At 46.1% G+C, this 21,803-nt stretch overlaps 1 protein-coding gene across 1 annotated transcript in view; it reads right to left on the reverse strand.

Moving 5' to 3' along the window:
* Nucleotides 1-19,471, reverse strand: part of ERN1 (endoplasmic reticulum to nucleus signaling 1) — an 82,271-nt gene extending 62,800 nt beyond the window's left edge. The window contains exon 1 of the mRNA XM_061175718.1: nucleotides 19,198-19,471. Within this exon, the coding sequence (XP_061031701.1) occupies nucleotides 19,198-19,296 (99 nt within the window). The 5' untranslated portion in view covers nucleotides 19,297-19,471. The remainder of the gene's footprint in view (nucleotides 1-19,197) is intronic.
* Nucleotides 19,472-21,803: the final 2,332 nt, after the last annotated feature.

A 21,803-nucleotide genomic window follows, 5' to 3' on the forward strand; every position in this document is an offset into this window, starting at 1 on the left:
TGCAGCAACGAAGATCCAACACAGCCAAAAATAAAATAAATAAATTAATTAATTAATTAATAATAATAAAAAAAACCCTAAAACCCAAGGTTTCACCATCATTTAGTGGTTGAGATTTTTTTTTTTTTTTTGGCCATACCATGCAGCAAGTGGGATCTTAGTTCCCTGACCAGGGATCGAACCTGTGACCCCTGCAGTGGAGGCATGGAGTCTTAACCACTGGACCACCAGGGAAGTCCCGAGGTTACGAATTAGAATGCACGTCTTGCCACTATTATTTTGTTGTCTTCATTGCAGGGAAACAGCAGCAATTCAGGCCTTGTAAAAATTGAGAAACCTATTAGGCTCACTTACCTCAATGGAGTAGCATCATGAACAAACTAAACTAATAAAGGTCTGACTTAGACCGTAAATTCATAAAGGGACTACCTGCCTTACAAAAAGCCAGATTTGATCCATTTGAGTATGTATATTCAACTGCAGTTAAACCTATTATTAGGAAGTCTTCATACAAAAACCCCAAGGGGAAAAAAAAAAGACTCAATTAGATACCAAATTTTTCAGTCCTGATAATAGCAACTAATCTGAAACTGTCAATTTTGCTCCTTACACTTGGTGAGAGATTTCTTTTGGGGGGAGGGGAATGGAAGGGGTTGAGTAGAAAGTGGATAAATGCTCTAGTTAAATAAAAATTATCTACAAACAACTGTATTTATGACATAATTGCCACCTATGCTTGCCAGATGTTGCTGAGCTTTATAATGGAAGTCAAACACTATGAAATATGCCTGAAGTTGAGCTACCTGGCCAGACTGACTTGCCCTAGCCAGAATCCTCATTGTCTGAAGTACATCTGAAGATTACCCACTGCCCTGCTGGCCCAGCCCACCACACCACCTGCCCCTCTCCAATTAGCTGATGGTCACTGAAGTCCACATGTCTCCACACAACACAGATCAAACAGGAAGGGCTGTTTACAGCTTCTGGGATATGTAACTTCAGAGATGAAAATAACTGAAGATCACCTTACCCAAACCTCTCAGTTCACAGAGGAGGAAGTCAAGGTCCAGAGAGGTGAAGTGACTATCCCAAGGCACCACAGACAGCTAAACTGTAGACCCAGGACTGGAGCCAAGGTCTCCGCTTCCCCTTCTGGACCTCTGCCCACTACACCACACTATAATTTCACTGCTTTAAATCATCGTTCTCTGAGAAACATAAGCGTCAATTACTTGAGGCCTGGAGCTCAACCCTGCTGAGCTGTCCCGCTGGGGCAGATGGAGATCAGCACTCTCCTCTGACATGGGGGTAGGATCTTTTGCACGAGACACCAAATTGGTAATTTGTAGATTCTACATAGACACCCAATATGCCAAAAGGCACTGCGAATTATACAGGGTGGGGTCTTTAAAAAATGTTCTGGATAAAAATTCCTGAGATCTCACTGTAGATCTAAGTGGGCGGGGATAACATCACAGAAAGTCAAAGGTCACAGACTTAGCCACCATAAAAAAAAAAATTCCTGCAATACATTTATCCAGCCCAGTTCTAAAGGTTTAAAAAAAGTGTTCTTTGATGATGATGATGATACAGTGGCCACTGCCCATTCCTTTGATGAAGCGAGTCATTCTTTTCATGCCAGTGCCAAGGAAACGCACATTACTGATTAGCATGGGACAACTCCTTTGAACAGCAAGGACCATTTTAATGACATACATACACCAATGAGCCTCACACAGTGAGCCGTGACTGCTTCACTTAGCAGGAATAAGATGCTCGGAAAAAAAGAAGGAAATATGGGTCTGAATGTTGACTTTTTCATGGGAAAGAAAATCTTATAAACAACAAGATCCTACTGTATAGCACAGGGAACTATATTCAATATCCTGTGATAAACCATAACGGAAAAGAATATGAAAAATATATATATATAACTGAATCACTCTGCTGTACAGTAGAAACTAACAGAACATCGTAAATCAACTATACTTCAATAAAACAAATTTTGAATAAATAAATAATAAAAAATAAAATCTCATGCCACAGGATTTCCATAATCTCAGCATAGGTTTCCTTATTTTTAAAAATAAATTTATTTATTTTATTTATTTATTTTTGGCTGCATTGGGTCTTCGTTGCTGCGCTCAGGCTTTCTCTAGTTGCAGCGAGCAGCTGCGGTGCGCGGTCTTCTCATTGCGGTGGCTTCTCTCGTTGCGGAGCACGGGCTCTAGGCACGTGGGCTTCAGCAGTTGTGACGCACGTGCTTAGTTGCTCCGCGGCATGTGGGATCTTCCCGGACCAGGGCTCGAACCCGTGTCCCCCGCATTGGCAGGCGGATTCTTAACCACTGCACCACCAGGGAAGTCCCTCAGCATAGGTTTCTATTTTCTAGGCTCCTCTGAGAGGCAAATGTAAGCATCTCAATGCAACTTTCACACATTTGGACAGAGACAGGAAAGCGTCAGAAACTGCTTGGAAGACTGTTGGCACAACCAAACCTATGGAGTTGTGGTGTGAAAACTGAGGACTGAGAAACTGGCTGAGATGGAAGGATGCTGCTTCCTCCAGCTCATCAAGGGTAGGCGGGAAACAGGAGCAGGAAAGAATTACCAGCAAGGAGATACCACGCCTTTGGGTTCAAGGAAGAATCCCTTCCAGACACCGAGGAGGACAGAACTCCCTCCGGAGAAAGGAAAAATGGCTCTCCAGGGCCAGGAGAGGGGAGGAGACAGGCTTCAACAGGACATGCCCTACCGCCAACAGGCTCCATTCTCCCAGGGACCTTTCTTCGTAAAGTCACCGTCCCCGTCAGTCTTCTGCCTCATCTGGAGGTCACCCAATCTCAATGCCAACTTCTCCAGGTCAGAAGACTGGCTTCCGTGGGTATCTGAACTGTGGGGCAAGGTGGCTAAGCTTCCAAATCTTTGTTTTTTTTGAAAATTAAGGAACAGCAATATCCCTTTGAATGCTTGGAAAGAAAAATAAATATTAAGAATGTCAAAGACAAGAGTTATGTAAATATTAGGGAAGATCATTTTATTAAAAAAATTGGTGTTGGCCAAAGATACCATCAGAAAGTAAACAAAACTCAAAACCTGATTATCCACTCTGCCCCAGACCTCAATTGTTCCCCATCTCTTACTCTGGTGGGCAGACAGCAATAGTGTAAGAGCTGGTGCTGACAATCTAGAATAATTAAGACAAGGTTAAAATAGGTTTGGCTTGTGGTGTTTAAGAAGGAAGAAGAGTATAACTGCTGAAAAGGTTTTCACCAAATGGTACTACGTTACAAGTTCTAGGACTATATTTGAATTACCTGGAAACTCACTTATGTAGTAGCCCTCATTTTCTGAAGATGCTGAACAATTCAACATATATTTGTTAAGCTTCATTTTTAGTGCCTGGGCAATATAATGTGGCTGCTAGAAGGGCAGTCACTTACCTCCCTGTGCCTTGGTTTTCTCACCTGTAAAATGGGGGTCAACAATAATACCGACTTCAAAGGAGTGTTGAGTTAATATGCGTAATGAGTTAATATATGTAAAGCTCTTAGCGTACAGTGAGCATCACATAAGTGTCAGTTCTTATGATGCTGATTAATCAAGAGCTGTGTAAGACCCTAGGATCTAATCACAACAGTGATCTGATTCTTGCCCTCATGGAGCTTACAGTCTAATAAGGGACCACAGTAGTAAAAATATCACACAAACAGAATAGCAAATTGCAGTAAGTGTTATGAAAGAGACCATAAGAGAATAAAAGGAGAAGCCAATCTGGTCTCATGTGAGGGGGTGTGGATCACAGTGTCAACGGTTTTTCTTTTTTTTTTTTTAATAAATTTATTTATTTTATTCATTCATTCTTGGCTGTGTTGGGTCTTCGTTGCTGTGCGTGGGCTTTCTCTAGTTGCGGTGAGCGGGGGCTACTCTTTGTTGCGGTGCACGGGCTTCTCATTGTGGTGGCTTCTCCTGTTGCAGAGCACGGGCTCTAGGCGTGTGAGCTCAGTAGTTGTGGCTCACGGACTCTAGAGCGCAGGCTCAGTAGTTGTGGCACACGGGCTTAGTTGCTCCGCGGCATGTGGGATCTTCCTGGACTAGGGCTCAAACCCGTGTCCCCTGCATTGGCAGGCGGATTCTCCACCACTGTGCCACCAGGGAAGCCCTCAACGGTTTTTCTGAAGGAGTAACATCTGAGTTAAGATCTACAGGAACGGGGGAAGGAAGGGAAGAATTTCCTGGGCGGAGGAAACAGCCTATGTGAAAGCCCTGAGACTGAAAATAATTTGCTGTGTTCGAGGACCTATCGGGCCAGTGCTGCTGGAGAGAGAAAGCAGAGCGGGGAATGGGACAAGGAGGGGCTGGGGAAGCAGATAGAAGGCCGAGTGTGTGTGGAATTCCCTGGCGGTCCAGTGGTCAGGACTTCACGCTTCCACTACAGGGGACACGGGTTCGATCCCCGGTCAGGGAACTAAGACACTGAAAGCCGCGTGGTGTGGCAAAAAAAAAAAGAAGGCCGAGTGTGTACTTGTATGGAGTGGGCCACAAAATCCATGTTTTATTTGTTTCCTATGCAGCTCACAGAAAGAGCAGGAGGGCGTGCTGTTCATGCAGGTGTAAAAGCAGATCCGGAGGGAAAAGCGCTCCTCGAAGCTGAAGCGTTAGGTATACCAGTCTGTTCACACCCCAGGTGAGTCTCTTCTGGTGTTTTCATTGATACTAACGTCAGACTAGTGTTGCTTAGCCGGTTTACAGCTGAACAGGACCATAACACGCCGAAACTTCATGGGGGAGTTTAACAATGCTGGTTTTGTGGCGAAATGTGGCCTACAGAACAACCTCCAACGCAAGGTCTCTTGCTTTCGAGACCCCTCCTCTGAGGGACTTCTCTGTCCAGACCCCACGCATGGGATCACACAGCCCCCTCGGAAGGAGTGAAGCAGGCCCCCTCCTCTCTTCTTCCTCTCCTTGGGGCTCCCTCTCTGCAGTACCCGCAGTCACTTCCAGGGCTAGTTTCACTACAGGCGGCAGAAATCCAGTGGGCACTAACCTCAGGGATCGACGTTTAGTCCCGGATCACGGGCTCACGTTCCTCAGGCAGGTTGGCAAGGACATGCAGTATTTATCAGTCTCTTCCAGGCACTCCCTGGTTCACGCTTCTTCCTGTTGACTGCCTCTTCTACGTCCAACTAACTTGCTGGTTCACCTATTTCAACCCCACCCCACACTGGACTCTTTTCTCCTACAGATACACAGAAAGAAGGGTCCTGTTTTGCATGAGGCGCTGGAGCCTCAAGGCCTATAAGACTCCTGCCTTCAAGGAGTTTACCATCTAGCAGAGAAACAGTGCAATACCGGGGAAAAGACGGCAGGTTCCATGACTGTGCCTTCCAGAAGCTGACCTGGCAGCACGCCCGGGCCCTGCCCAGAGCAGCTCCTTAAGACTCTGAGCCCACATTTCCCTGCTCAGGCCTTCTGCTTACTCCTTGGCCTATCCTATGTTCATGCGACCCCAAAACCTGCTACTCATCCTTTAAACTCCAAGTTAAGGGAATTCCCTGGAGGTCCAGTGGTTAGGACTCCATGCTTTCACCGTTGAGGGCCCGGGTTTGTTCCCTGGTTGGGGAACTAAGATCCCACATGCTGCGTGGCACAGCCAAAAAAAAAAGAAAAACTGAAAAAAAAAAATTAAACTCCAAGTAAAATACCCCAAGGTATCCCCACGAGCCTGGCAGATGCTCAACAGATGTTTTTTGGACCAAGGAAGCTGAAAGACAATGAGACAGGGCACAGGAATATGTGTCCTGGCTTGGGCTCTGAGCAAGTCATTAAACGTCTCTGGGCATCAGTTTCTGATTCTATAAAGTAAGAAGACTGGGTTAGGGACTTCCCTGGTGGCGCAGTGGTTAAGAATCTGCCTGCCAATGCAGGGGACACGGGTTCGAGCCCTGGTCCGGGAAGATCCCATATGCCGCGGAGCAACTAAGCCCATGTGCCACAACTACTGAGCCCGCGCTCTAGAGCCCGTGAGCCACAACTACTGAGCCCACGTGCCACAACTACTGAAGCCCACGCGCCTAGAAGCCCATGCTCCACAACAAGAGAAGCCACCGCAATGAGAAGCCCACGCACCGCAACAAAGAGTAGCCCCCGCTCACCACAACTAGAGAATGCCGGCGCGCAGCAACGAAGACCCAATGCAGCCAAAAATAAATAAATAAATAAATATATTAAAAAAAAAAAAAGAAGAAGACTGGGTTGGATGTGCCCTGTAGCTCAGAAGCATGATGATCCATGGCTTAGCAGGCCCTCACCTCTCCTCACGCTTTACTGTAGATTCTTCCGGCCCCCAACCAATCAAAACATGCTCAAAACCCACACGAGAATGAGAGTTTAGAAGTCTTGATGCCTTTGAACACAGTCATGCCTGATCCTGGTCTTTCAACATCCCATTGTCCCCACTTATCTTTAACTATTTGAACACTGGAAATTAGTAATAATCTGATTCACTTTAAGGTTCAGGGTGGGGAAAAGAAACACCATAGAAATCGACTAACGTTATGCAGGAGGAGGTGAGTGACTCTCAAGTACACGTACTTGCCATAGACTCTAAAACCAACCACCTCCTAAACCGAAAGGGAGATCTCTGTGCTTCTCCAAACCACAAATCGGGTAAGTGATTGAACTCCCCCCACCCCGCCCCCCTCACCAAAAGCCCCAGAGACTTCCAAGTACTGAACCATCAGATAAGAATGACATAGGGTTGGTTTTAGAAGCAGCTGTGGTTTGGTCCCCAGTTCGAGTACCAAAACTACAGATAAACTTGTTCTTAATCTCTCTGTGTAAAGAAAACCGTTTTCTTCTTTGCAAAACCAGACCACAGCAAGTGGAAAATGAACTCTAACAGAATGACTGGATGAAGTCACTGGATTGTTCAGAGGGAGGTGGTGCCTTTGAGGTCAGATTCCCTAAACCTGGCTTTATGCCTTTCTTGCAATATTTGAATTTATCTGGAGATCTTATAAATACTTCCACAATAGAAAAAAACTATTTAATTTTGTTTGTAAAAATAATATATATATAGGTACTTCCCTGGTGGTCCAGTGGTTAAGAATCTGCCTTCCAATACAGGGGACGCGGGTTTGATCCCTGGTCGGGGAACTAAGATCTCACATGCCGCGGGGCAACTAAGCCCGTGCGCCACAACTACTGAGCATCCATGCGCTCTGCGCCACAACTAGAGAGCCCGCGTGCCACAACGAAAGATCCCGCGTGCCGCAGCTAAGACCCGACGCAGCCATAAATAAATAAATAAATAAATATTTAAAAAATACACACACACACACACACACACACACACACACACATCACATGTGTATTTGGGAGCAGAACCATCAAAAAATCAAAGAATTGCTGGCTCTGTCCCGAGTCACAGGGCCTTCTGAGGTTTCCTTGACAGATTTTTAAACTTTCTCTTGTTATGTTACTGTTAAAAATTGACAACAGTTATACTCAATACCTCATTTTTGCTCAGGATTTGCAAACATACATGAGCAGTCAACACCAGGCCGCCTGAAGATTAGATGAGAAACCAACTGGAGGACAAATGAGTATCGTGACCCCAACACTAATGATGGGATGGCACTCAGAGTGTGGGGAGGGCCCAGTGGTCAGGGAAGGCCCCACGCTTCTGCTGGGCCCTGCAGGACCAGTGAGCCATGCCTGGAGAAACCACAGCCCGCTGCTGGGGCAACTTCCAGGCCCCCAGGTCCCTTGCTCTGCCCTACGTTTTCGTTCTTTCCACAGGATTTTATCACCTTCCCACATTCTATATATTTAGTATTTATCATGCTATTGTTTCTTGTCTGTCTTCGCCAAGTAGATGGAAGTTTCACGAGGGCAGGAGTCTTTGTTTTGTTCATTAATGTGTCCCAAGCCCCTCAAACAGTGCTTGGCATATAATATGTACTCAATAAAACCGGGGGATGAACCAATGGATGAACAGCTGGGCTCCATTACATTCTGGAGCTGGGGAGCTGGGCGGCTCAAAGCAGAGCAGCCTCCCACCTTCCCCGACCCATCGAAGAGGGAGTGTGAAACAGTACAGGTGGGGGACTCGTCCCTTTAACCTAAATGGTTCCTAATTCGAAGACATTTAGAAATAGGCCCACTGAAGAGATTTTCTAGTTCCATGGCCCTGTTTTACGGATGAGGAAACAGAGGGGAAATAACGCGTTTGTCCAAAGTCTCCCAGCACCCAACCCCTCACCTCCCAACTCCCACTCACTGGAAGAATACATTTTTATCGTGTGGGTCAAAACACGTACAAAAACAGAAGACTGTGCCTATAAACGACATTTCAAAACAGCTAAAATGACAAACTATGCCAATCTACCTACTTAATGAGCACAGAACTGGAGCTGCCGCTTGGGATTTCCTTTAGAATGGAGTTCGGTTGAGAAACACAGACCTTGGCCCGGAGTTCACCCAGGTGTTCGGTCAGATGCCGAGCCCCGTTCAGAGGCTGACTTCAGGCACTTCTCTGAAGGTCCAGTGGTTAAGACTCCGTGCTTCCACTGCGCGGGGGGGAGCCTGGGTTCGATCCCTGGTCGGGGAACTAAGATCCCACAAACCGTGTGGGGCGGCCAAAAAAAAGAGGCTGACTTCAAAAGGTGACCTTCCAATTCTACTGACCTTTGTCAACATGGTTCCAGCAGAGTTTAGATTTGGTCCAGCCCAGTCCATGTGAGTTTTAGAAGTGAGTTTCCTCTTGTTTCTAAACCAGCTCTTAGGATTCTTTGAGTCATAACCGAGGTGCAGCGGCTGAGACAGGGACCGGCCATCTCCTGCAAGGCCTTCTGCGGTGCGGCCTTCCAACGGTGCACCTGCAGTAAAAACCCTTCAGGCTGCGAGGCCGGTGACCGTCCAGATACCCAGGTCTCACACAGAGAGCGGAAGGAGAGCATCACAAACTGGGCCCTCCGGCGATTTGCTTCCAACGTACATGTTCTCATCCTGATAAGAAATCCCCTTTTTGTTGATATGCTTCATTCTTGTACTTTAACTGTCCAACTTACTCCTTCCGCAAATTTCTCCCATACCCACTCCGCTTAGCTACTTCACTCTGGCTAGAGAAGGCTCTTTTCAAACTTGAAGGATGATTTTACCCACCAGGGTATGTGAAGGAACCTGGAAAACAGTATTGTTTGGATTCCTTAGGCCTCCTAATGTACGGAGAAGGCAAAAATAATAAATAAGCGTAAGTGGAACTTTAAATAATTCCAAACATCTTATAATTCAGTAACTAAGTGTATTTGAATTTAAGGTCAGTTATCAGTTAAAGCTGATTTTTTAAAAAGCAAATTCAGTAGTTAGTACTCAAAAAAAAAAAATCCATCTGTCTGGAATTACTTGTTCTTTAAAAGTTGGGAAACATAGTATACTAGAAAACACATAATGCTAGGTTCTCTATTTCTAGTTCTGCCACTAACTAGAAGAATGTATCAGTCCTAACTTCTCCGTAAAAAAAGCCAAAGGCTGGCTCTGGTTTGGTCCAGGGCTCTGTGACATCACAGGGCACAGGTGGACACAATGGCTGTGTCCAGGAGAAAGGAACAGGACTTACTTGATGGCCTCAACCTGGCTGCATGTTAGAATCACCTGGGGTTTAAAAAAACTTTTTTCTTTTTTAAAGAAAGGATGCCGACCTCCACCCCTGGAGATTCTGATTTCATTCATCTGAGGTGGGACCTTGGCATAGGGTATTTTAAAAGGTCCCCAGGTGACTCAGTCAGCTGGGGTAGAGAAGCACTGCCTCAAGTAACACATTCCCGGTTGCAGCTGTGGCCTCCCAGACAGGTGTTTCTCTCACTCCCGGAGGCCCCTCAGGAATCACGGGTCATTTGCTTTAAGAGGAAGGAGATCTGAGTTAGTTTGGTCAACGAAGTCCTCTGACCCAACTGGAGATCAATGACAATGCCAGGTTCGAGGGATCTGACAGCACTATTTGTTCAGATAATGTATGAAAAAAATCCGGTTTCCATGACACACATTCCCGCAGCCTGGACAAACAATGATTCCCTCATCTGAAATAGAGAGGGAAAATAATCCACTGAGGGAAGGGGTGGTTTTGAATGATAATTATAAATTAGTCTACTAACTAGGGAAATCATGTTTAATACAGAAGAGGACAACCCTGGATCAAGGTTCATTTTTTAATAGTGAAACATCATGCTGAGTAAAAAATGAAACTGACTTGGAATAATCACAGACCATTTATCTCCTGGGGTTTGGCAGTGGGAAAATTAACCTCATGACTGATATGAGGAGCCTATCAAGAGAGCGCCACACACTGGGGGTCATGTCCACCCAAGCAAGTATCCTGGAACCCCTCTCATTGTGTAGAAAGAAATGCTATTGATAAGATCTCACTAAAGAATACAGATTACAGCTAAAGCAACATTTTCCTTATCCCCCCGCAAATCCACAGCCCACGTCGCCTGATGATAAAAGAGCTCCTTGTCTTATGCATCTTCAAGAGCCTCAAAGAGAAATTCAGTCAATACTTGCTGAGTGCCCACTACAGGGGGTACGGCCGACTCACCCGTGCTAAATGCCAGAGAGGATGCAAAGATAAGCAAAACACAGTCCCTGCCCTCTAGGACAAACCAGCAAGAGAAGTGCACCACCCCCATGCAGGGCACTTTCCTGGCCTCCTCCTCTCTCCCTCACTACCCTCTCCCGAGACCCACCTGAGCTAACTGAGGTCCCTCTATTGTGGCCCAAGGGCCAAGGCTACTCTCTCTCCTGTCATCATATACCCACTTCCTGGTGCCAGCACTTGGTGGGAGGTGGGGCCTCTGCAAAGGCGAACACCCCAGACCCAGCCTGATCGTTAAAGAGTTCTTTCTACCTTTTCAGGATCCCTTGCCGAAGGCTGTGACTGCAGGATGGAAAAGAAACTTTGGTTAAAGACTTCGAAGACATGAACTTTCGGTTTTACTATTCCAGAAACATTTTGGGGCAAGATCTTACTGAAAAACATGCACCTGCTTGGATATTATTAGACCTCAAGCAAAGAAAAGAGCTTAAACTGAGAACTTGGTGTAAGGGCCTCTTAACCTGCATTTCTCCCCGTGATTGCAGGATTCGGTTGATATCCCTGATGGAGATGCTCAGGGTAAAGCAGTGTTTCCATCCCAAATCTGCATCTTTCTCTGACTGAAACAAAGGGTAAGAGGCTGCGACTCTCCTGGAAGGAACAAGAGCATCATCTGCGCATTTCCCCAAGCTTACAGGAAAGCCTGCTTTCTTCTCTTCTGGTCCTTCTCTAGATCCCATCTCTCACTGCAACATGGCTTGGCCACCTCCTCAGGTGTGACTGGGGTATCTGGACTTATTTGTTCTAACAGATGTACCAGGACATAAGCACTGCAGGGGCTGCTCTTCAAAGGGAAGCAGGAGGATCAGACTCAGGGTTCAGTTCTGCCACTGGCGCCTGACCACGGACAGGTCACCGGCCCCGTCTGGCCTCAGCTTCCTCATCTGTGTGCTCTGGGAACACAGCAGAGCAGTGACTGTTCAACTTGGGAGGGCAGGGCGATGCCTGAGTGAGGGTGGTACGTGCCCCAAAATACCACCCTTGAAGGTTCTAACCTGCTCGCACTGTGGTCATGCATCCCGTTCCTTACGTGGGGGTGGGGCGGGGGAAATATTAAGACTTATTGGTCTAAACCAGCAAGATCCCTTCTAGGAGTCTAACATACTCGGACGGGAAGCTAAACTTTTATCCATACGTGCCCCCTCTGCTCACAATACATCTGGAATTTTTTGGAAATTACCTTCAAAGAATATACTTTTGAATCCTCTAAGTGGCAGAAAGTCTCTCACTGGTTTTTAGAAACAACCAAGAATCCAAGTGTCCTCGATAAATTGTGCAATCAAGCTGGGTAATAACAGTATTGATCAAAACTTCAGTGTGGACCACGTCAAAGTTATATTCAAGCAGAGACTAGAAGGAATTGTGTAAGGATAATAGGCTTAATAATAAATATTTGCTTTTTTAGGGCTCTTTTTTTCATTTTAAAGTTGAATTATTAAACGAAGTTTAAAAAAAAAAGACTAATTTGTTTGACATGAACATTGACCCTGAAGGGGTTATTATTTTGAAAGAGACAACACTCTTTTGGATGAGTAAGTCCAGGTACGTTTGTGGGAAAAACAAAACAAGCTGCCAACAAATATTTCACTTTATTGTCAAGTGGTATGTTCATTTTGCTAGGAAAAACAGCTGTATGGACAAGCTATATGTTTTAAGAACTATGGCCTCCAAAAGAGACAAACAATGCATCAACTTTTGATTTACGAACAGTCTTGAGTCAAAATTTTAAATGGCCTCATAACCAACTACCAAAAGAATCTTGGGAATTCCCTGGCAGTCCAGTGGTTAGGACTCAGTGCTTTCACTGCCGTGGTCCAGGTTCAGCCCCTGGTCAGGGAACTAAGATCCTGCAACCTGCGTGGCACGGCCAAAAAATAATAATAATAATAATCTTTTCTGCAGGAGGTGGGCTACCCTTAAAACCAAACTCACAGAATTATCCCGAGGTATTTCAGAGTGCTCATGGGAGCCACATCTGCTAGAAAGCTGATCTGAAACCATTGCAGACCAAAGGACCCTGCAAACAAGCTATTAACAAATCAGAATAAAACATTTTCTCAATAGCTTTTAGGTACATAGGGTGTCATAAAGAAACTGTTGTGGTTATTCAGGTCTTCAAAATATAAGCAAAATAAAACCTAAACATTCCATTTTCAGACTTAAAATCCACCCTGCTAAAAGAAAACAGCTTACTTTAAAATGGCTATCATGAAACCAATTTAAGGTTAGTTCTGTGCTTTTTAAAACATCTAATATTGCTTGGGGGCTGGAGGAGGGGACTGTAAAAGAGTACATATGACAAGTAAATTCCAGTTCTAGGAATTTATCCCAAGAAAATAATTAAGCAGTTAAGATGGGCTCAAGAGTTTAGCAGTAAGGTTTATCACAATTGTTTATAGTAATGAAAATTAAAAACAGCCTCAATATCTAAATGGTTGAACAGTCAAATTACGGTATACTCTTTCACAGAAGTATCACACAGCCAGTGAGAATAATGTTGTAGAATTAAATTTACTGACACAGAAAGATCCATGTTATATTCCAGTTTGGGGAAGAAAAACATTATCTCTGCAAATATGTGCACATAAAAATGTCTAGAAGGACATATATCAAGATATAAGGGATTCCCTGGTGGCTCAGTGGTTAAGAATCCGCCTGCCAATCCAGGGGACACGGGATTGAGCCCTGGTCGGGGAAGATCCCACATGCCGCGGAGCAAATAAGCCCTTGTGCCACAACTACTGAGCCTGTGCTCTAGAGCCCGTGCTCCGCAACAAGGGAAGCCACCGCAATGAGAAGCCCGCGCACCGCAATGAAGAGTAGCCCCCGCTCGCCGCAACTAGAGAAAGCCCGCGCACAGCAAAGAAGACCCAATGCAGCCAAGAATAAAAAAAAAAAAAAAAAAAAAAAAAATATGAGTAGACTAGTCATCAGAGAAATGCAAACCAAAACTAAGGAGTTACAACTTCGCCACCACTAGGATAACTATAATAAAAAAGACAGATAATATCAAGTGTTGGGCATCTTTATGTCAGAGCTAAGACTTACATGTTAGACTGTTACAAGACAATAAAACTAACTTGACTTTAAAAAAGTATATATCAAGTGTTGGGGAGGATGTAGAAAAACTGGAACCCTCCTACACTGCAGGTGGGAATGTAAAATAGTGCAGCTGCTTTGGAAAACAGTTTGCTAGTTCCTCAAAAGGTTAGACAGAGGGTTACCGCATGACCCAGAAATCCCACTCTTGGGTATATACCCAAGAAAAATGAAAATCCATGGCCATTCAAAAATCTGTACCCAAATGTTCACAGCAGCATTATTCATAACAGCCAAAAAGGGGAAACCCAAATGTCCATCAAATGAAGAACAGATGAACAAAATGTGGTATATCCACATAATGGAATATTTATTCATCAATAAAAAGGAACAAAGCACTGATACAGGCTACAACATGGATGAACCTTGAAAACATTACACTAAGTGAAAGAAGCCAGACACGGAAGACCACGTGTAGCATGATTCCATTTATATGTAATGTCCAGAACAGGCAAATCTACAGAGACAAATGTAGATCAGTGGTTACCAGGCGCTGGGAGGTTTGTGGGAAATGGGGAGTGACAGCTAATGGGTATGGAGCTTCTTTTGGGGATGACGAAAATATCATAAAATTGATAGTGGTGGTGGCTGCACAATTCTGTGAATATATTAAAAGTCATTGAACTGTATATTCTAAATGGGTGAATTGTATGCTATGTGAATTATAGCTCAATAAAGCTGTTAAAATGTTAATAGAAGTAATGTTTGGGTAATAGAATTATAGATATGTTGTGCTTTTTTTAAAATTCAGACTATCTATGCTTTCTTTTTTCTTTATTACCACAAATATGATAATACTTTGAGAGATTTTTTTTCAAGTCTTCCCATGTTATCATACAGAAAGCACCAAACACACAAAAGATTTGAAGAAAAGGAAATCCACCTTTCTTATAATAGTGGAAAAACTGGAAAGAACCCATATGACCCCAGTAGGGTGATCACCAGGCAAAGCGTGGCTTATTACCACATCAACCCTGCTCAGCTATGACCCCAGTCCCTAACCTGAGGCTGGGCACAGAAGGCTCAAATGCTTTCTGAGTGGATGACGGTTTACTAAGGTGCTACTGAAAGTGACAAATACAATGGTGCACTGAGAACATTTCCAAACAGGTCACAGGAGACATTCTGTGAAAAAAAAAAAACTGAACAAAAATACAGAACACAGGGACTTCCCTTGTGGCGCAGTGGTTAAGAATCCGCCTGCCAATGCAGGGGACACGGGTTCGAGCCCTGGTCCGGGAAGATCCCACGTGCCGCGGAGCAACTAAGCCCCCATGCGCCACAACTACTGAGCCTGTGCTCTAGAGCACGCGAGCCACAGTTACTGAGCCCGCGTGCCACAACTACTGAAGCCTGCACACCTAGAGCCCGTGCTCCGCAACAAGAGAAGCGACCGCAATGAGAAGCCCGTGTGCAGCAACGAAGAGTAGCCCCCGCTCCCCGCAACTAGAGAAAGCCCATGCGCAGCAACAAAGACCCAACACAGACAAAAAATTTTTTAAATAAATAATTAATTAAATAAATAAAAATACAGAACACATTTTTACACTGTTCAACTTGCCGTGTCTTTGTACATGAACAAAGATCATAAGATAATCAGAAGTGATGCAGAGACTGTGTAAAAGGAACTTAAAATTTTAAGAAGTCATGTAAGCAAGGACCTTGGGATTTTTTGTTTGTTTTTGTATGGTATCTGGGGGGGGGCGCATTTTAAGTTCTACTTTTCCCAGTCCGTATGTGGTCTGGTGCACTCACTCATTTACTCTGAGCATGTGTTGCTCTGAGGCAGCAAAGTCTGAAACCAAACATGGGGTATAGGTAAAGATAAAGATAGGAAAAAAAAAAATCCCCAGCCCCTGGGAAATACAGCCAACCAGCATGTTTATTATTCACAGACTACGATTCACTTTCCCTATTTTTTAAGCCAGCCTCATACTCTAATCATATTGCTAGGTTACAGGCCCCGAGATATGCGTGCATAATAAAAACAGAATCCATCAAAATGATACCTTAGGCTCTTCTCCCCTATATCATCTCTTTAGGGAGAACATTTGATCATTATAAAACACACACAATATTAAGCCTAAGGATTACTGTGGATTCCCCAAACCAAAGAGGTTTCCAATGAAAATGAAATAGTTATCCATGATTCTTCAACCTGAAGAATGGAGACGCCATCGGAGGCATGCAAATAACTATAACCCCCAGGCCCATGCACATGGCACTGTTCTGTTCAGACATGAAGAAACCTTTACATAGCTCACTGGCTTTATATTCGGGAATATGGTCTACCGTCGAACTTTCTCAAGAATCACTCTCATACACATTTTTTCTTGTGCTCTTAGAAGCTATATGACTGCGGAGAGCCTCCTGGGCAGGCGAGTTAATGAAACAAAACAAACGCACGTGCACAACTACAGTCTAATTTCAGGGTCAGCAGTCCTGAGAACATGAGCTGCATGAAACACCCTCTTCACTCTCCTCGTGGCAGCAGTATTAATACGCGATACCTCCTATGAGGATAATTCATGCGGGTGATGACTATCAGGATAAATGATAAGCAAGGCCATTTCTAGTTAAGACTCATGTCTCCGTGTGTTTTTGTACACACGTGATCTGCAATTCTCCGTGAAGTTGTTTATCCCCCTCTAAAACCAAAACATCGGCTGAATAAAAGAAATTGCATATCCTCTAGCTGAAGAAAGTACCCTGCCTCATGTGCCACAGGTCTCTTTGGTACTTGAGAGAAGTGACACCCAAACACTGTACAATGAGGATCACAGGGCAGCAATGATGCAACACAAACCAACATTAGGCACAAGATCCAGGTGTAGGAAGGAGGCGAAAAACTCACTGACTGAATAAGCACCTTCTGGATTAACAAAAGACAGCCCTGAGTGCTTAGTAACACCGATATAACTGCATTTTGGATCCGGTAGCCTGGAGTCTCAGCTTGCAGGTGAGTCAATGTCTGGCTCAGACACACACTGAAGGAAAATCACAATACTGCCTCCTCTGCACTAGTTACTTCATCAATCAAAGAGAAACAGCATCAAAAAATATTCCTTGCTCAGGCATAGTATAACATTGAAAAATGATGACTTAGAGTAAAAAACACCTTTGGCGGGTGGCAAGGAGAATTTACATTATCTGTGATGTGCCAGGTCCCTTCACACCTGTTAGTGTGTTAGCTGTCCCCATTTCATAGATCAGGAAACAGAGTCTCTAAGACTCTGAGGACACAGCTACCAAGGGACCAGAAAGAACTCAGGTTTGTCTGATTTTACAGCCAGTACATTCTGCACAACATCACTGCTGCCTGGTTTAACTGCAAACGCTGCAAAGCATTTCATTTAGAATTTTGAAATAATATTTCCCACTATGTTTGGGGATCGAAATTTTTACTGGTAGGTAATTCTGGGAGTGAAATTCTGACCTTTGCCCTAAAAAGCAGTTACACTAAAACATAACCTTTTGATAAGGGTTGGACTCTTTTACCATGAACTCTGAAAAGTTTGGATTTCTAAATACAATTTGGAAATATTTACATGAACCGAAACTATAGTCCCAACTAAGGCTAAATAGTTATTTTTGGTTCTTTAGCCAAAGTTGTTCAATAACTAAAACACTAGACTGCAGTGACAGAATAGCACACGAAAAGATGTGGCAAAGAAAACAATATACAGAAGGCTCTGATGATATGAAATGATTGATTTCCATGTCATACATTTTGGTCACTCTCTTTACACTCTTATTTGTGGACAGATGCCAGGCAGCAGTTAACCAATCCAAGATGAAATGTTCAAGTTCAAAACCTGACCCCAGTTTTGAAAGTGGATTTTTAAAAAATTCAATCAGAAGGAAAACTTAACTGACACGAGTTTTACTGTGAAGTGTGTACAAATTTTCCTTTAAAAAAAACCCCGGGATTTCCCTGGTGGCACAGTGGTTAAGAATCCGCCTGCCAATGGAGGGGACACGGGTTCGAGCCCTGGTCCAGGAAAATCCCATGCCGCGGAGTAACTAAGCCCATGCACCACAACTACTGAGCCTGCACTCTAGAGCCCACGAGCCAAAACTACTGAGCCCACGTGCCACAACTACTGAAGCCCGGGCGCCTAGAGCCCGTGATCTGCAATAAAGAGAAGCCACCTCAATGAGAAGCCTGTGCACTGCAACGAGGAGTAGCCCCGGCTCGCTGCAACTAGAGAGAGCCCGGGCGCAGGAGCGAAGACCCAACGCAGCCAAAAATAAATTAATAAATTAATTTAAATAAATAAATAAATAACCCTGAATTTGAAAAAGGTGGCCTTGTATTACTTCAGCTGTTTCCAAATTCTTGTTACCCCAAGAGCACGGACTATTATTTACCTAAAATGCATAACCTCCAAAGAGTTCATGCTGTGGCACTCAGGTATACACATGTCAATTCTCCACCTGGACACCCGGTACCTGATACACCATATTAAAAAGTACACAGTGGAGGTCATTAAACAGAACCTGCTCCAATGCACCATACCCACATCCTGAACAATACGTTTTGTTTCTTTTTTTTTAAAAAACCACTCACTAATTTAGGTTCTTCCAACCAGAAGGGGAAAAAAAGCCAAGTCTGTCCACAAAATGTCCTCCCAGCCACGGTGCCCGAATCCACAGCCTGAGTGAAGGCCTGAAAGTTAAATAAATGTAAACCAGGCTCTTCTCTCCAGAAAAAGATGAAAAGACTTTTTGGACAGCCCCACGGTGCTCTCCCGTGAGGAGACAGTCTTTCGTTTAAAGTTTCGAAGCGGCTTCACTGCTGTCCCATATGGGGTCTTGAAAAAAAGAGTACCATTCCCACCGCTTAACCTGCTTAACGATGTCTTGCTGCCTGAAAGGAAGCCCGCTGCCTCCAATGCCAAGAAACCTGCAAGGCAGGTAAGCAGAATCAAGCTCTAGGGTAAGAACGCTTACCCACTTCCAGTGGCATTCGTTTCCCAAAGTTCTCGCATTTTGAAAAGTTCAAGCGAAGATTACAAACGCAAGACATTCCCTTTCCCTTGGTTACAGGGCCCTTTCTGCCCTTCCTCCGCGGCCACCGCCAGGCCGAGTTGGCGCCCACCGGCGGGAAGGGTCCGGCAGGTGGGGCGGCCTCCCAAGGGCCCGGGGCCTTCTGGAGACCCCGAGGTGCCGCTAGGATGACACAAAGTTGCGCCGGAGGGCACGCGGCCCGGGAGGCGCTGCTCGTGACAGCCGCGCTGGCCCGCGAGGCCCCTGGGTGGCGGACGCCTCGGCGGGGCCGGCGTGGCCGCCACTCCGGCCGGTCAGGAGGCCGCCACTCCCCGCCCGGCGCCGTCTCCACCCGGGCGCACGGAGCCTGGGGCCGCCGCCGCCGCCGCGCTCCCGGCTCGGACCCCGGCCCGCCCCGCGCCGTTCCCCACCCCAACCTTCCCGGTCACTCACCCCAGGGCTGGGCAGCAGCAACGCCAGCAGCAGCAGCTGCAGTCGGGCAGGCATGGCGAGGACTCGGCCCTGGCTCCTGGCCGGTCCGGCCGGCTCCATGGGGGCGGTGCGGGCGGGCAGAGGACGGGGCGGGGGTGCCGCGACGACAGCGCGGCGGCTGCCAGGACTCTGCAGACGCAGAGCTAACTAGGCGGTGGTGGCACCCCCATTCCCGGCCCTATAAGTGCCGGGCGCCGGCGCTTCTTCCGGTCGGGGCGGGGCAGGAGGCGGGGCCGGCCTAGGGGCGGGCCGGGGATTGGGCGGGGCCTAGGCTTGGGGGCGGGCTGGGGCTGGCCTGGGCGGGGCTGTCGCTGGAGGGGCGGGGTTATAGGCGGTGCCAAAGGCGGCTTGGGCCTCCGGCTGGCCTTGACTGCCCCGGCCGCGGCGGCAGAAGAGCACCAGGCTTCTGCGTCGGGCATCTAGGGACGCTGAGTGATCGAGGCAAAGAGCTTGTCTGAGGGCAAGGGGAGACCGGCAACCCCGCCACGCGGGCGCATTCCCTGCCCCAGGCGGTCCCAGTGATCCCGCTGAGAGATCCGCTGCGTCAGACTTGATCAGGAAAGGCCAGGAGACAGCCGGTGCCGAGTGTCCAGAGTCCCCGCTCCGTCTTCCCGCCGTGGTGGGATCGTCAGCGACCTCCGGAGTGAGGGTCGGCAGCTGGCAGGGGATTTCTGCAAACCGGCGCTTCTGCCCTGCGCGCGGCTATCGCCGAGTTCGCAGCCCTGGGGTCCTCCAGCTGCGCCTCAGTTAGTCCAAAGGACCCTTTCTTTGTCCTCAGGAATTCCCCTCAAATCATGTCCAACAGCCACCAGTTCCCTTTGGAATAACCACGGCCAAATCAAAAATTACAGGCAAAGAAGGAAACCATTTCAGCTGCTGGTGTCATGTGTGTTTATGTGGCATTTGTAGATGTGACCTCGTGAAGCCCACTGGAGGGAGTGGGTTTGTTGTGGGTTTGTCATACAAGGTCCGTTTGAAGGTTGTGGGCTATTGACCTGATGTAAAGAGCCCTGCAGCTGTTTGGTCACTCTGTCCCATGCTGCCCTCCACTTTGATGGAAGCCTCTCTCCAGAGGACATTTGTAACAAGACAGAATAAACTAAGGTTCAGAGCACAACATTTCCATAGTCTAGGAGAAAAGGAAAAAAAGGACGGCAGCTTCTCTAATTTTTCTTTTTTGTTTTTTTAATTAATTTATTTTATTTTTGGCTGCCTTGGGTCTTTGTCGCTGCCTGCAGGCTTTCTCTAGTTGTGGCGAGCGGGGGCTACTCTTCGTTGCAGTGCGTGGGCTTCTCATTGCAGTGGCTTCTCTTGCTGCGGGAGCACGGACTCTAGGCGTGTGGGCTTCAGTAGTTGTGGCATGCAGGCTCAGTAGTTGTGGCTCGCAGGCTCTAGAGCACAGGCTCAGTGGTTGTGGCCCATGGGCTTAGCTGCTCCGCGGCATGCAGGATCTTCCTGGCCCAGGGCTCCAACCCGGGTGCCCTGCATTGACAGGCGGATTCTTAACCACTGCACCACCAGGGAAGCCCTCTAATTTTTCTTGACTTGCTCGTATGACAGCCTAAGATTTTTCAGGGTTTGGGGGAAAGGAGTAAGCAATGCTAGAGAAATAAAGAAGTAGGGACTGTATTCAATATCTTGTAATCACCTAGAATGGAAAAGAATCTGAAAAAGAATATATATATATATATGAATCACTTTCTGTACACCTGAAACTAACACAACATTGTAAAATCTACTATACTTCAATAAAAAATAATATAATTTTAAAAAAAAAGAAGTAGTGGAGGACTGACCAGATATCTGACCTGGGTACATGTGAATCAATCCTATCCCACTAGAGCAGACAGAAATGCTCATGGTAAACCAAACTCCCATCAACAAAGTTCCCCATTCCCAACTTCATATGCCTGAATCACAGTCAAGGGACTAAACCCTTGCTGGAGAATCCAACACACCAGTTTAAGAGTAGGACAAATCTTGGCAACAGTGAAAGCAGTAGACACATTTTGAAAAGTGTTATCTGCATGTCTAAATGCAAACGGAGAGGTTTGAGATTGGCAAGGGGTGTGCAGAAACACAGGCTCCATCACTCCTGACCAGTGTGGCCAGGTGTCCAGGGAGGAGCCCACAGAAAGTGGGAGGAGCTCTTTAATGATTATCCGTCCGGCATGCAAGCTGACAACAGGATCTGTAAGACCACAGGGTTGAGTTAAAAGAGAAGCCTGATCACAAAATGCTGCTTTCACATGCCTTCTCTGGTGCTTTTTCTCCGACCGAGTGACTCTAGGAGGGGAACTTTCTGTGCTGGAACTCTGGCAGCCCTTTTACAATTCAAAATGTCACTGTGACCCTGTAAGCACAGCAGATAAAACACAGAGGGGAATGCTTACCTCAATCTGACTCATAAATCAGTTTTAAAGATCCAGTAAAGAAAAAAAAAATCCGTTCCAAGGAGACTGGACCAGGTAGGTATATTTATCTTGTACTCATCTGGACCAAATCTCCAGGCCATAACTGCACTGTTATAGGTTCTCAGAATTTCCTATGCACCAGTTAGGTTACTC

The sequence above is a fragment of the Eubalaena glacialis genome, chromosome 19 (assembly GCF_028564815.1).
Source record: "Eubalaena glacialis isolate mEubGla1 chromosome 19, mEubGla1.1.hap2.+ XY, whole genome shotgun sequence".
Taxonomy (NCBI): Eukaryota; Metazoa; Chordata; class Mammalia; order Artiodactyla; family Balaenidae; genus Eubalaena; species Eubalaena glacialis.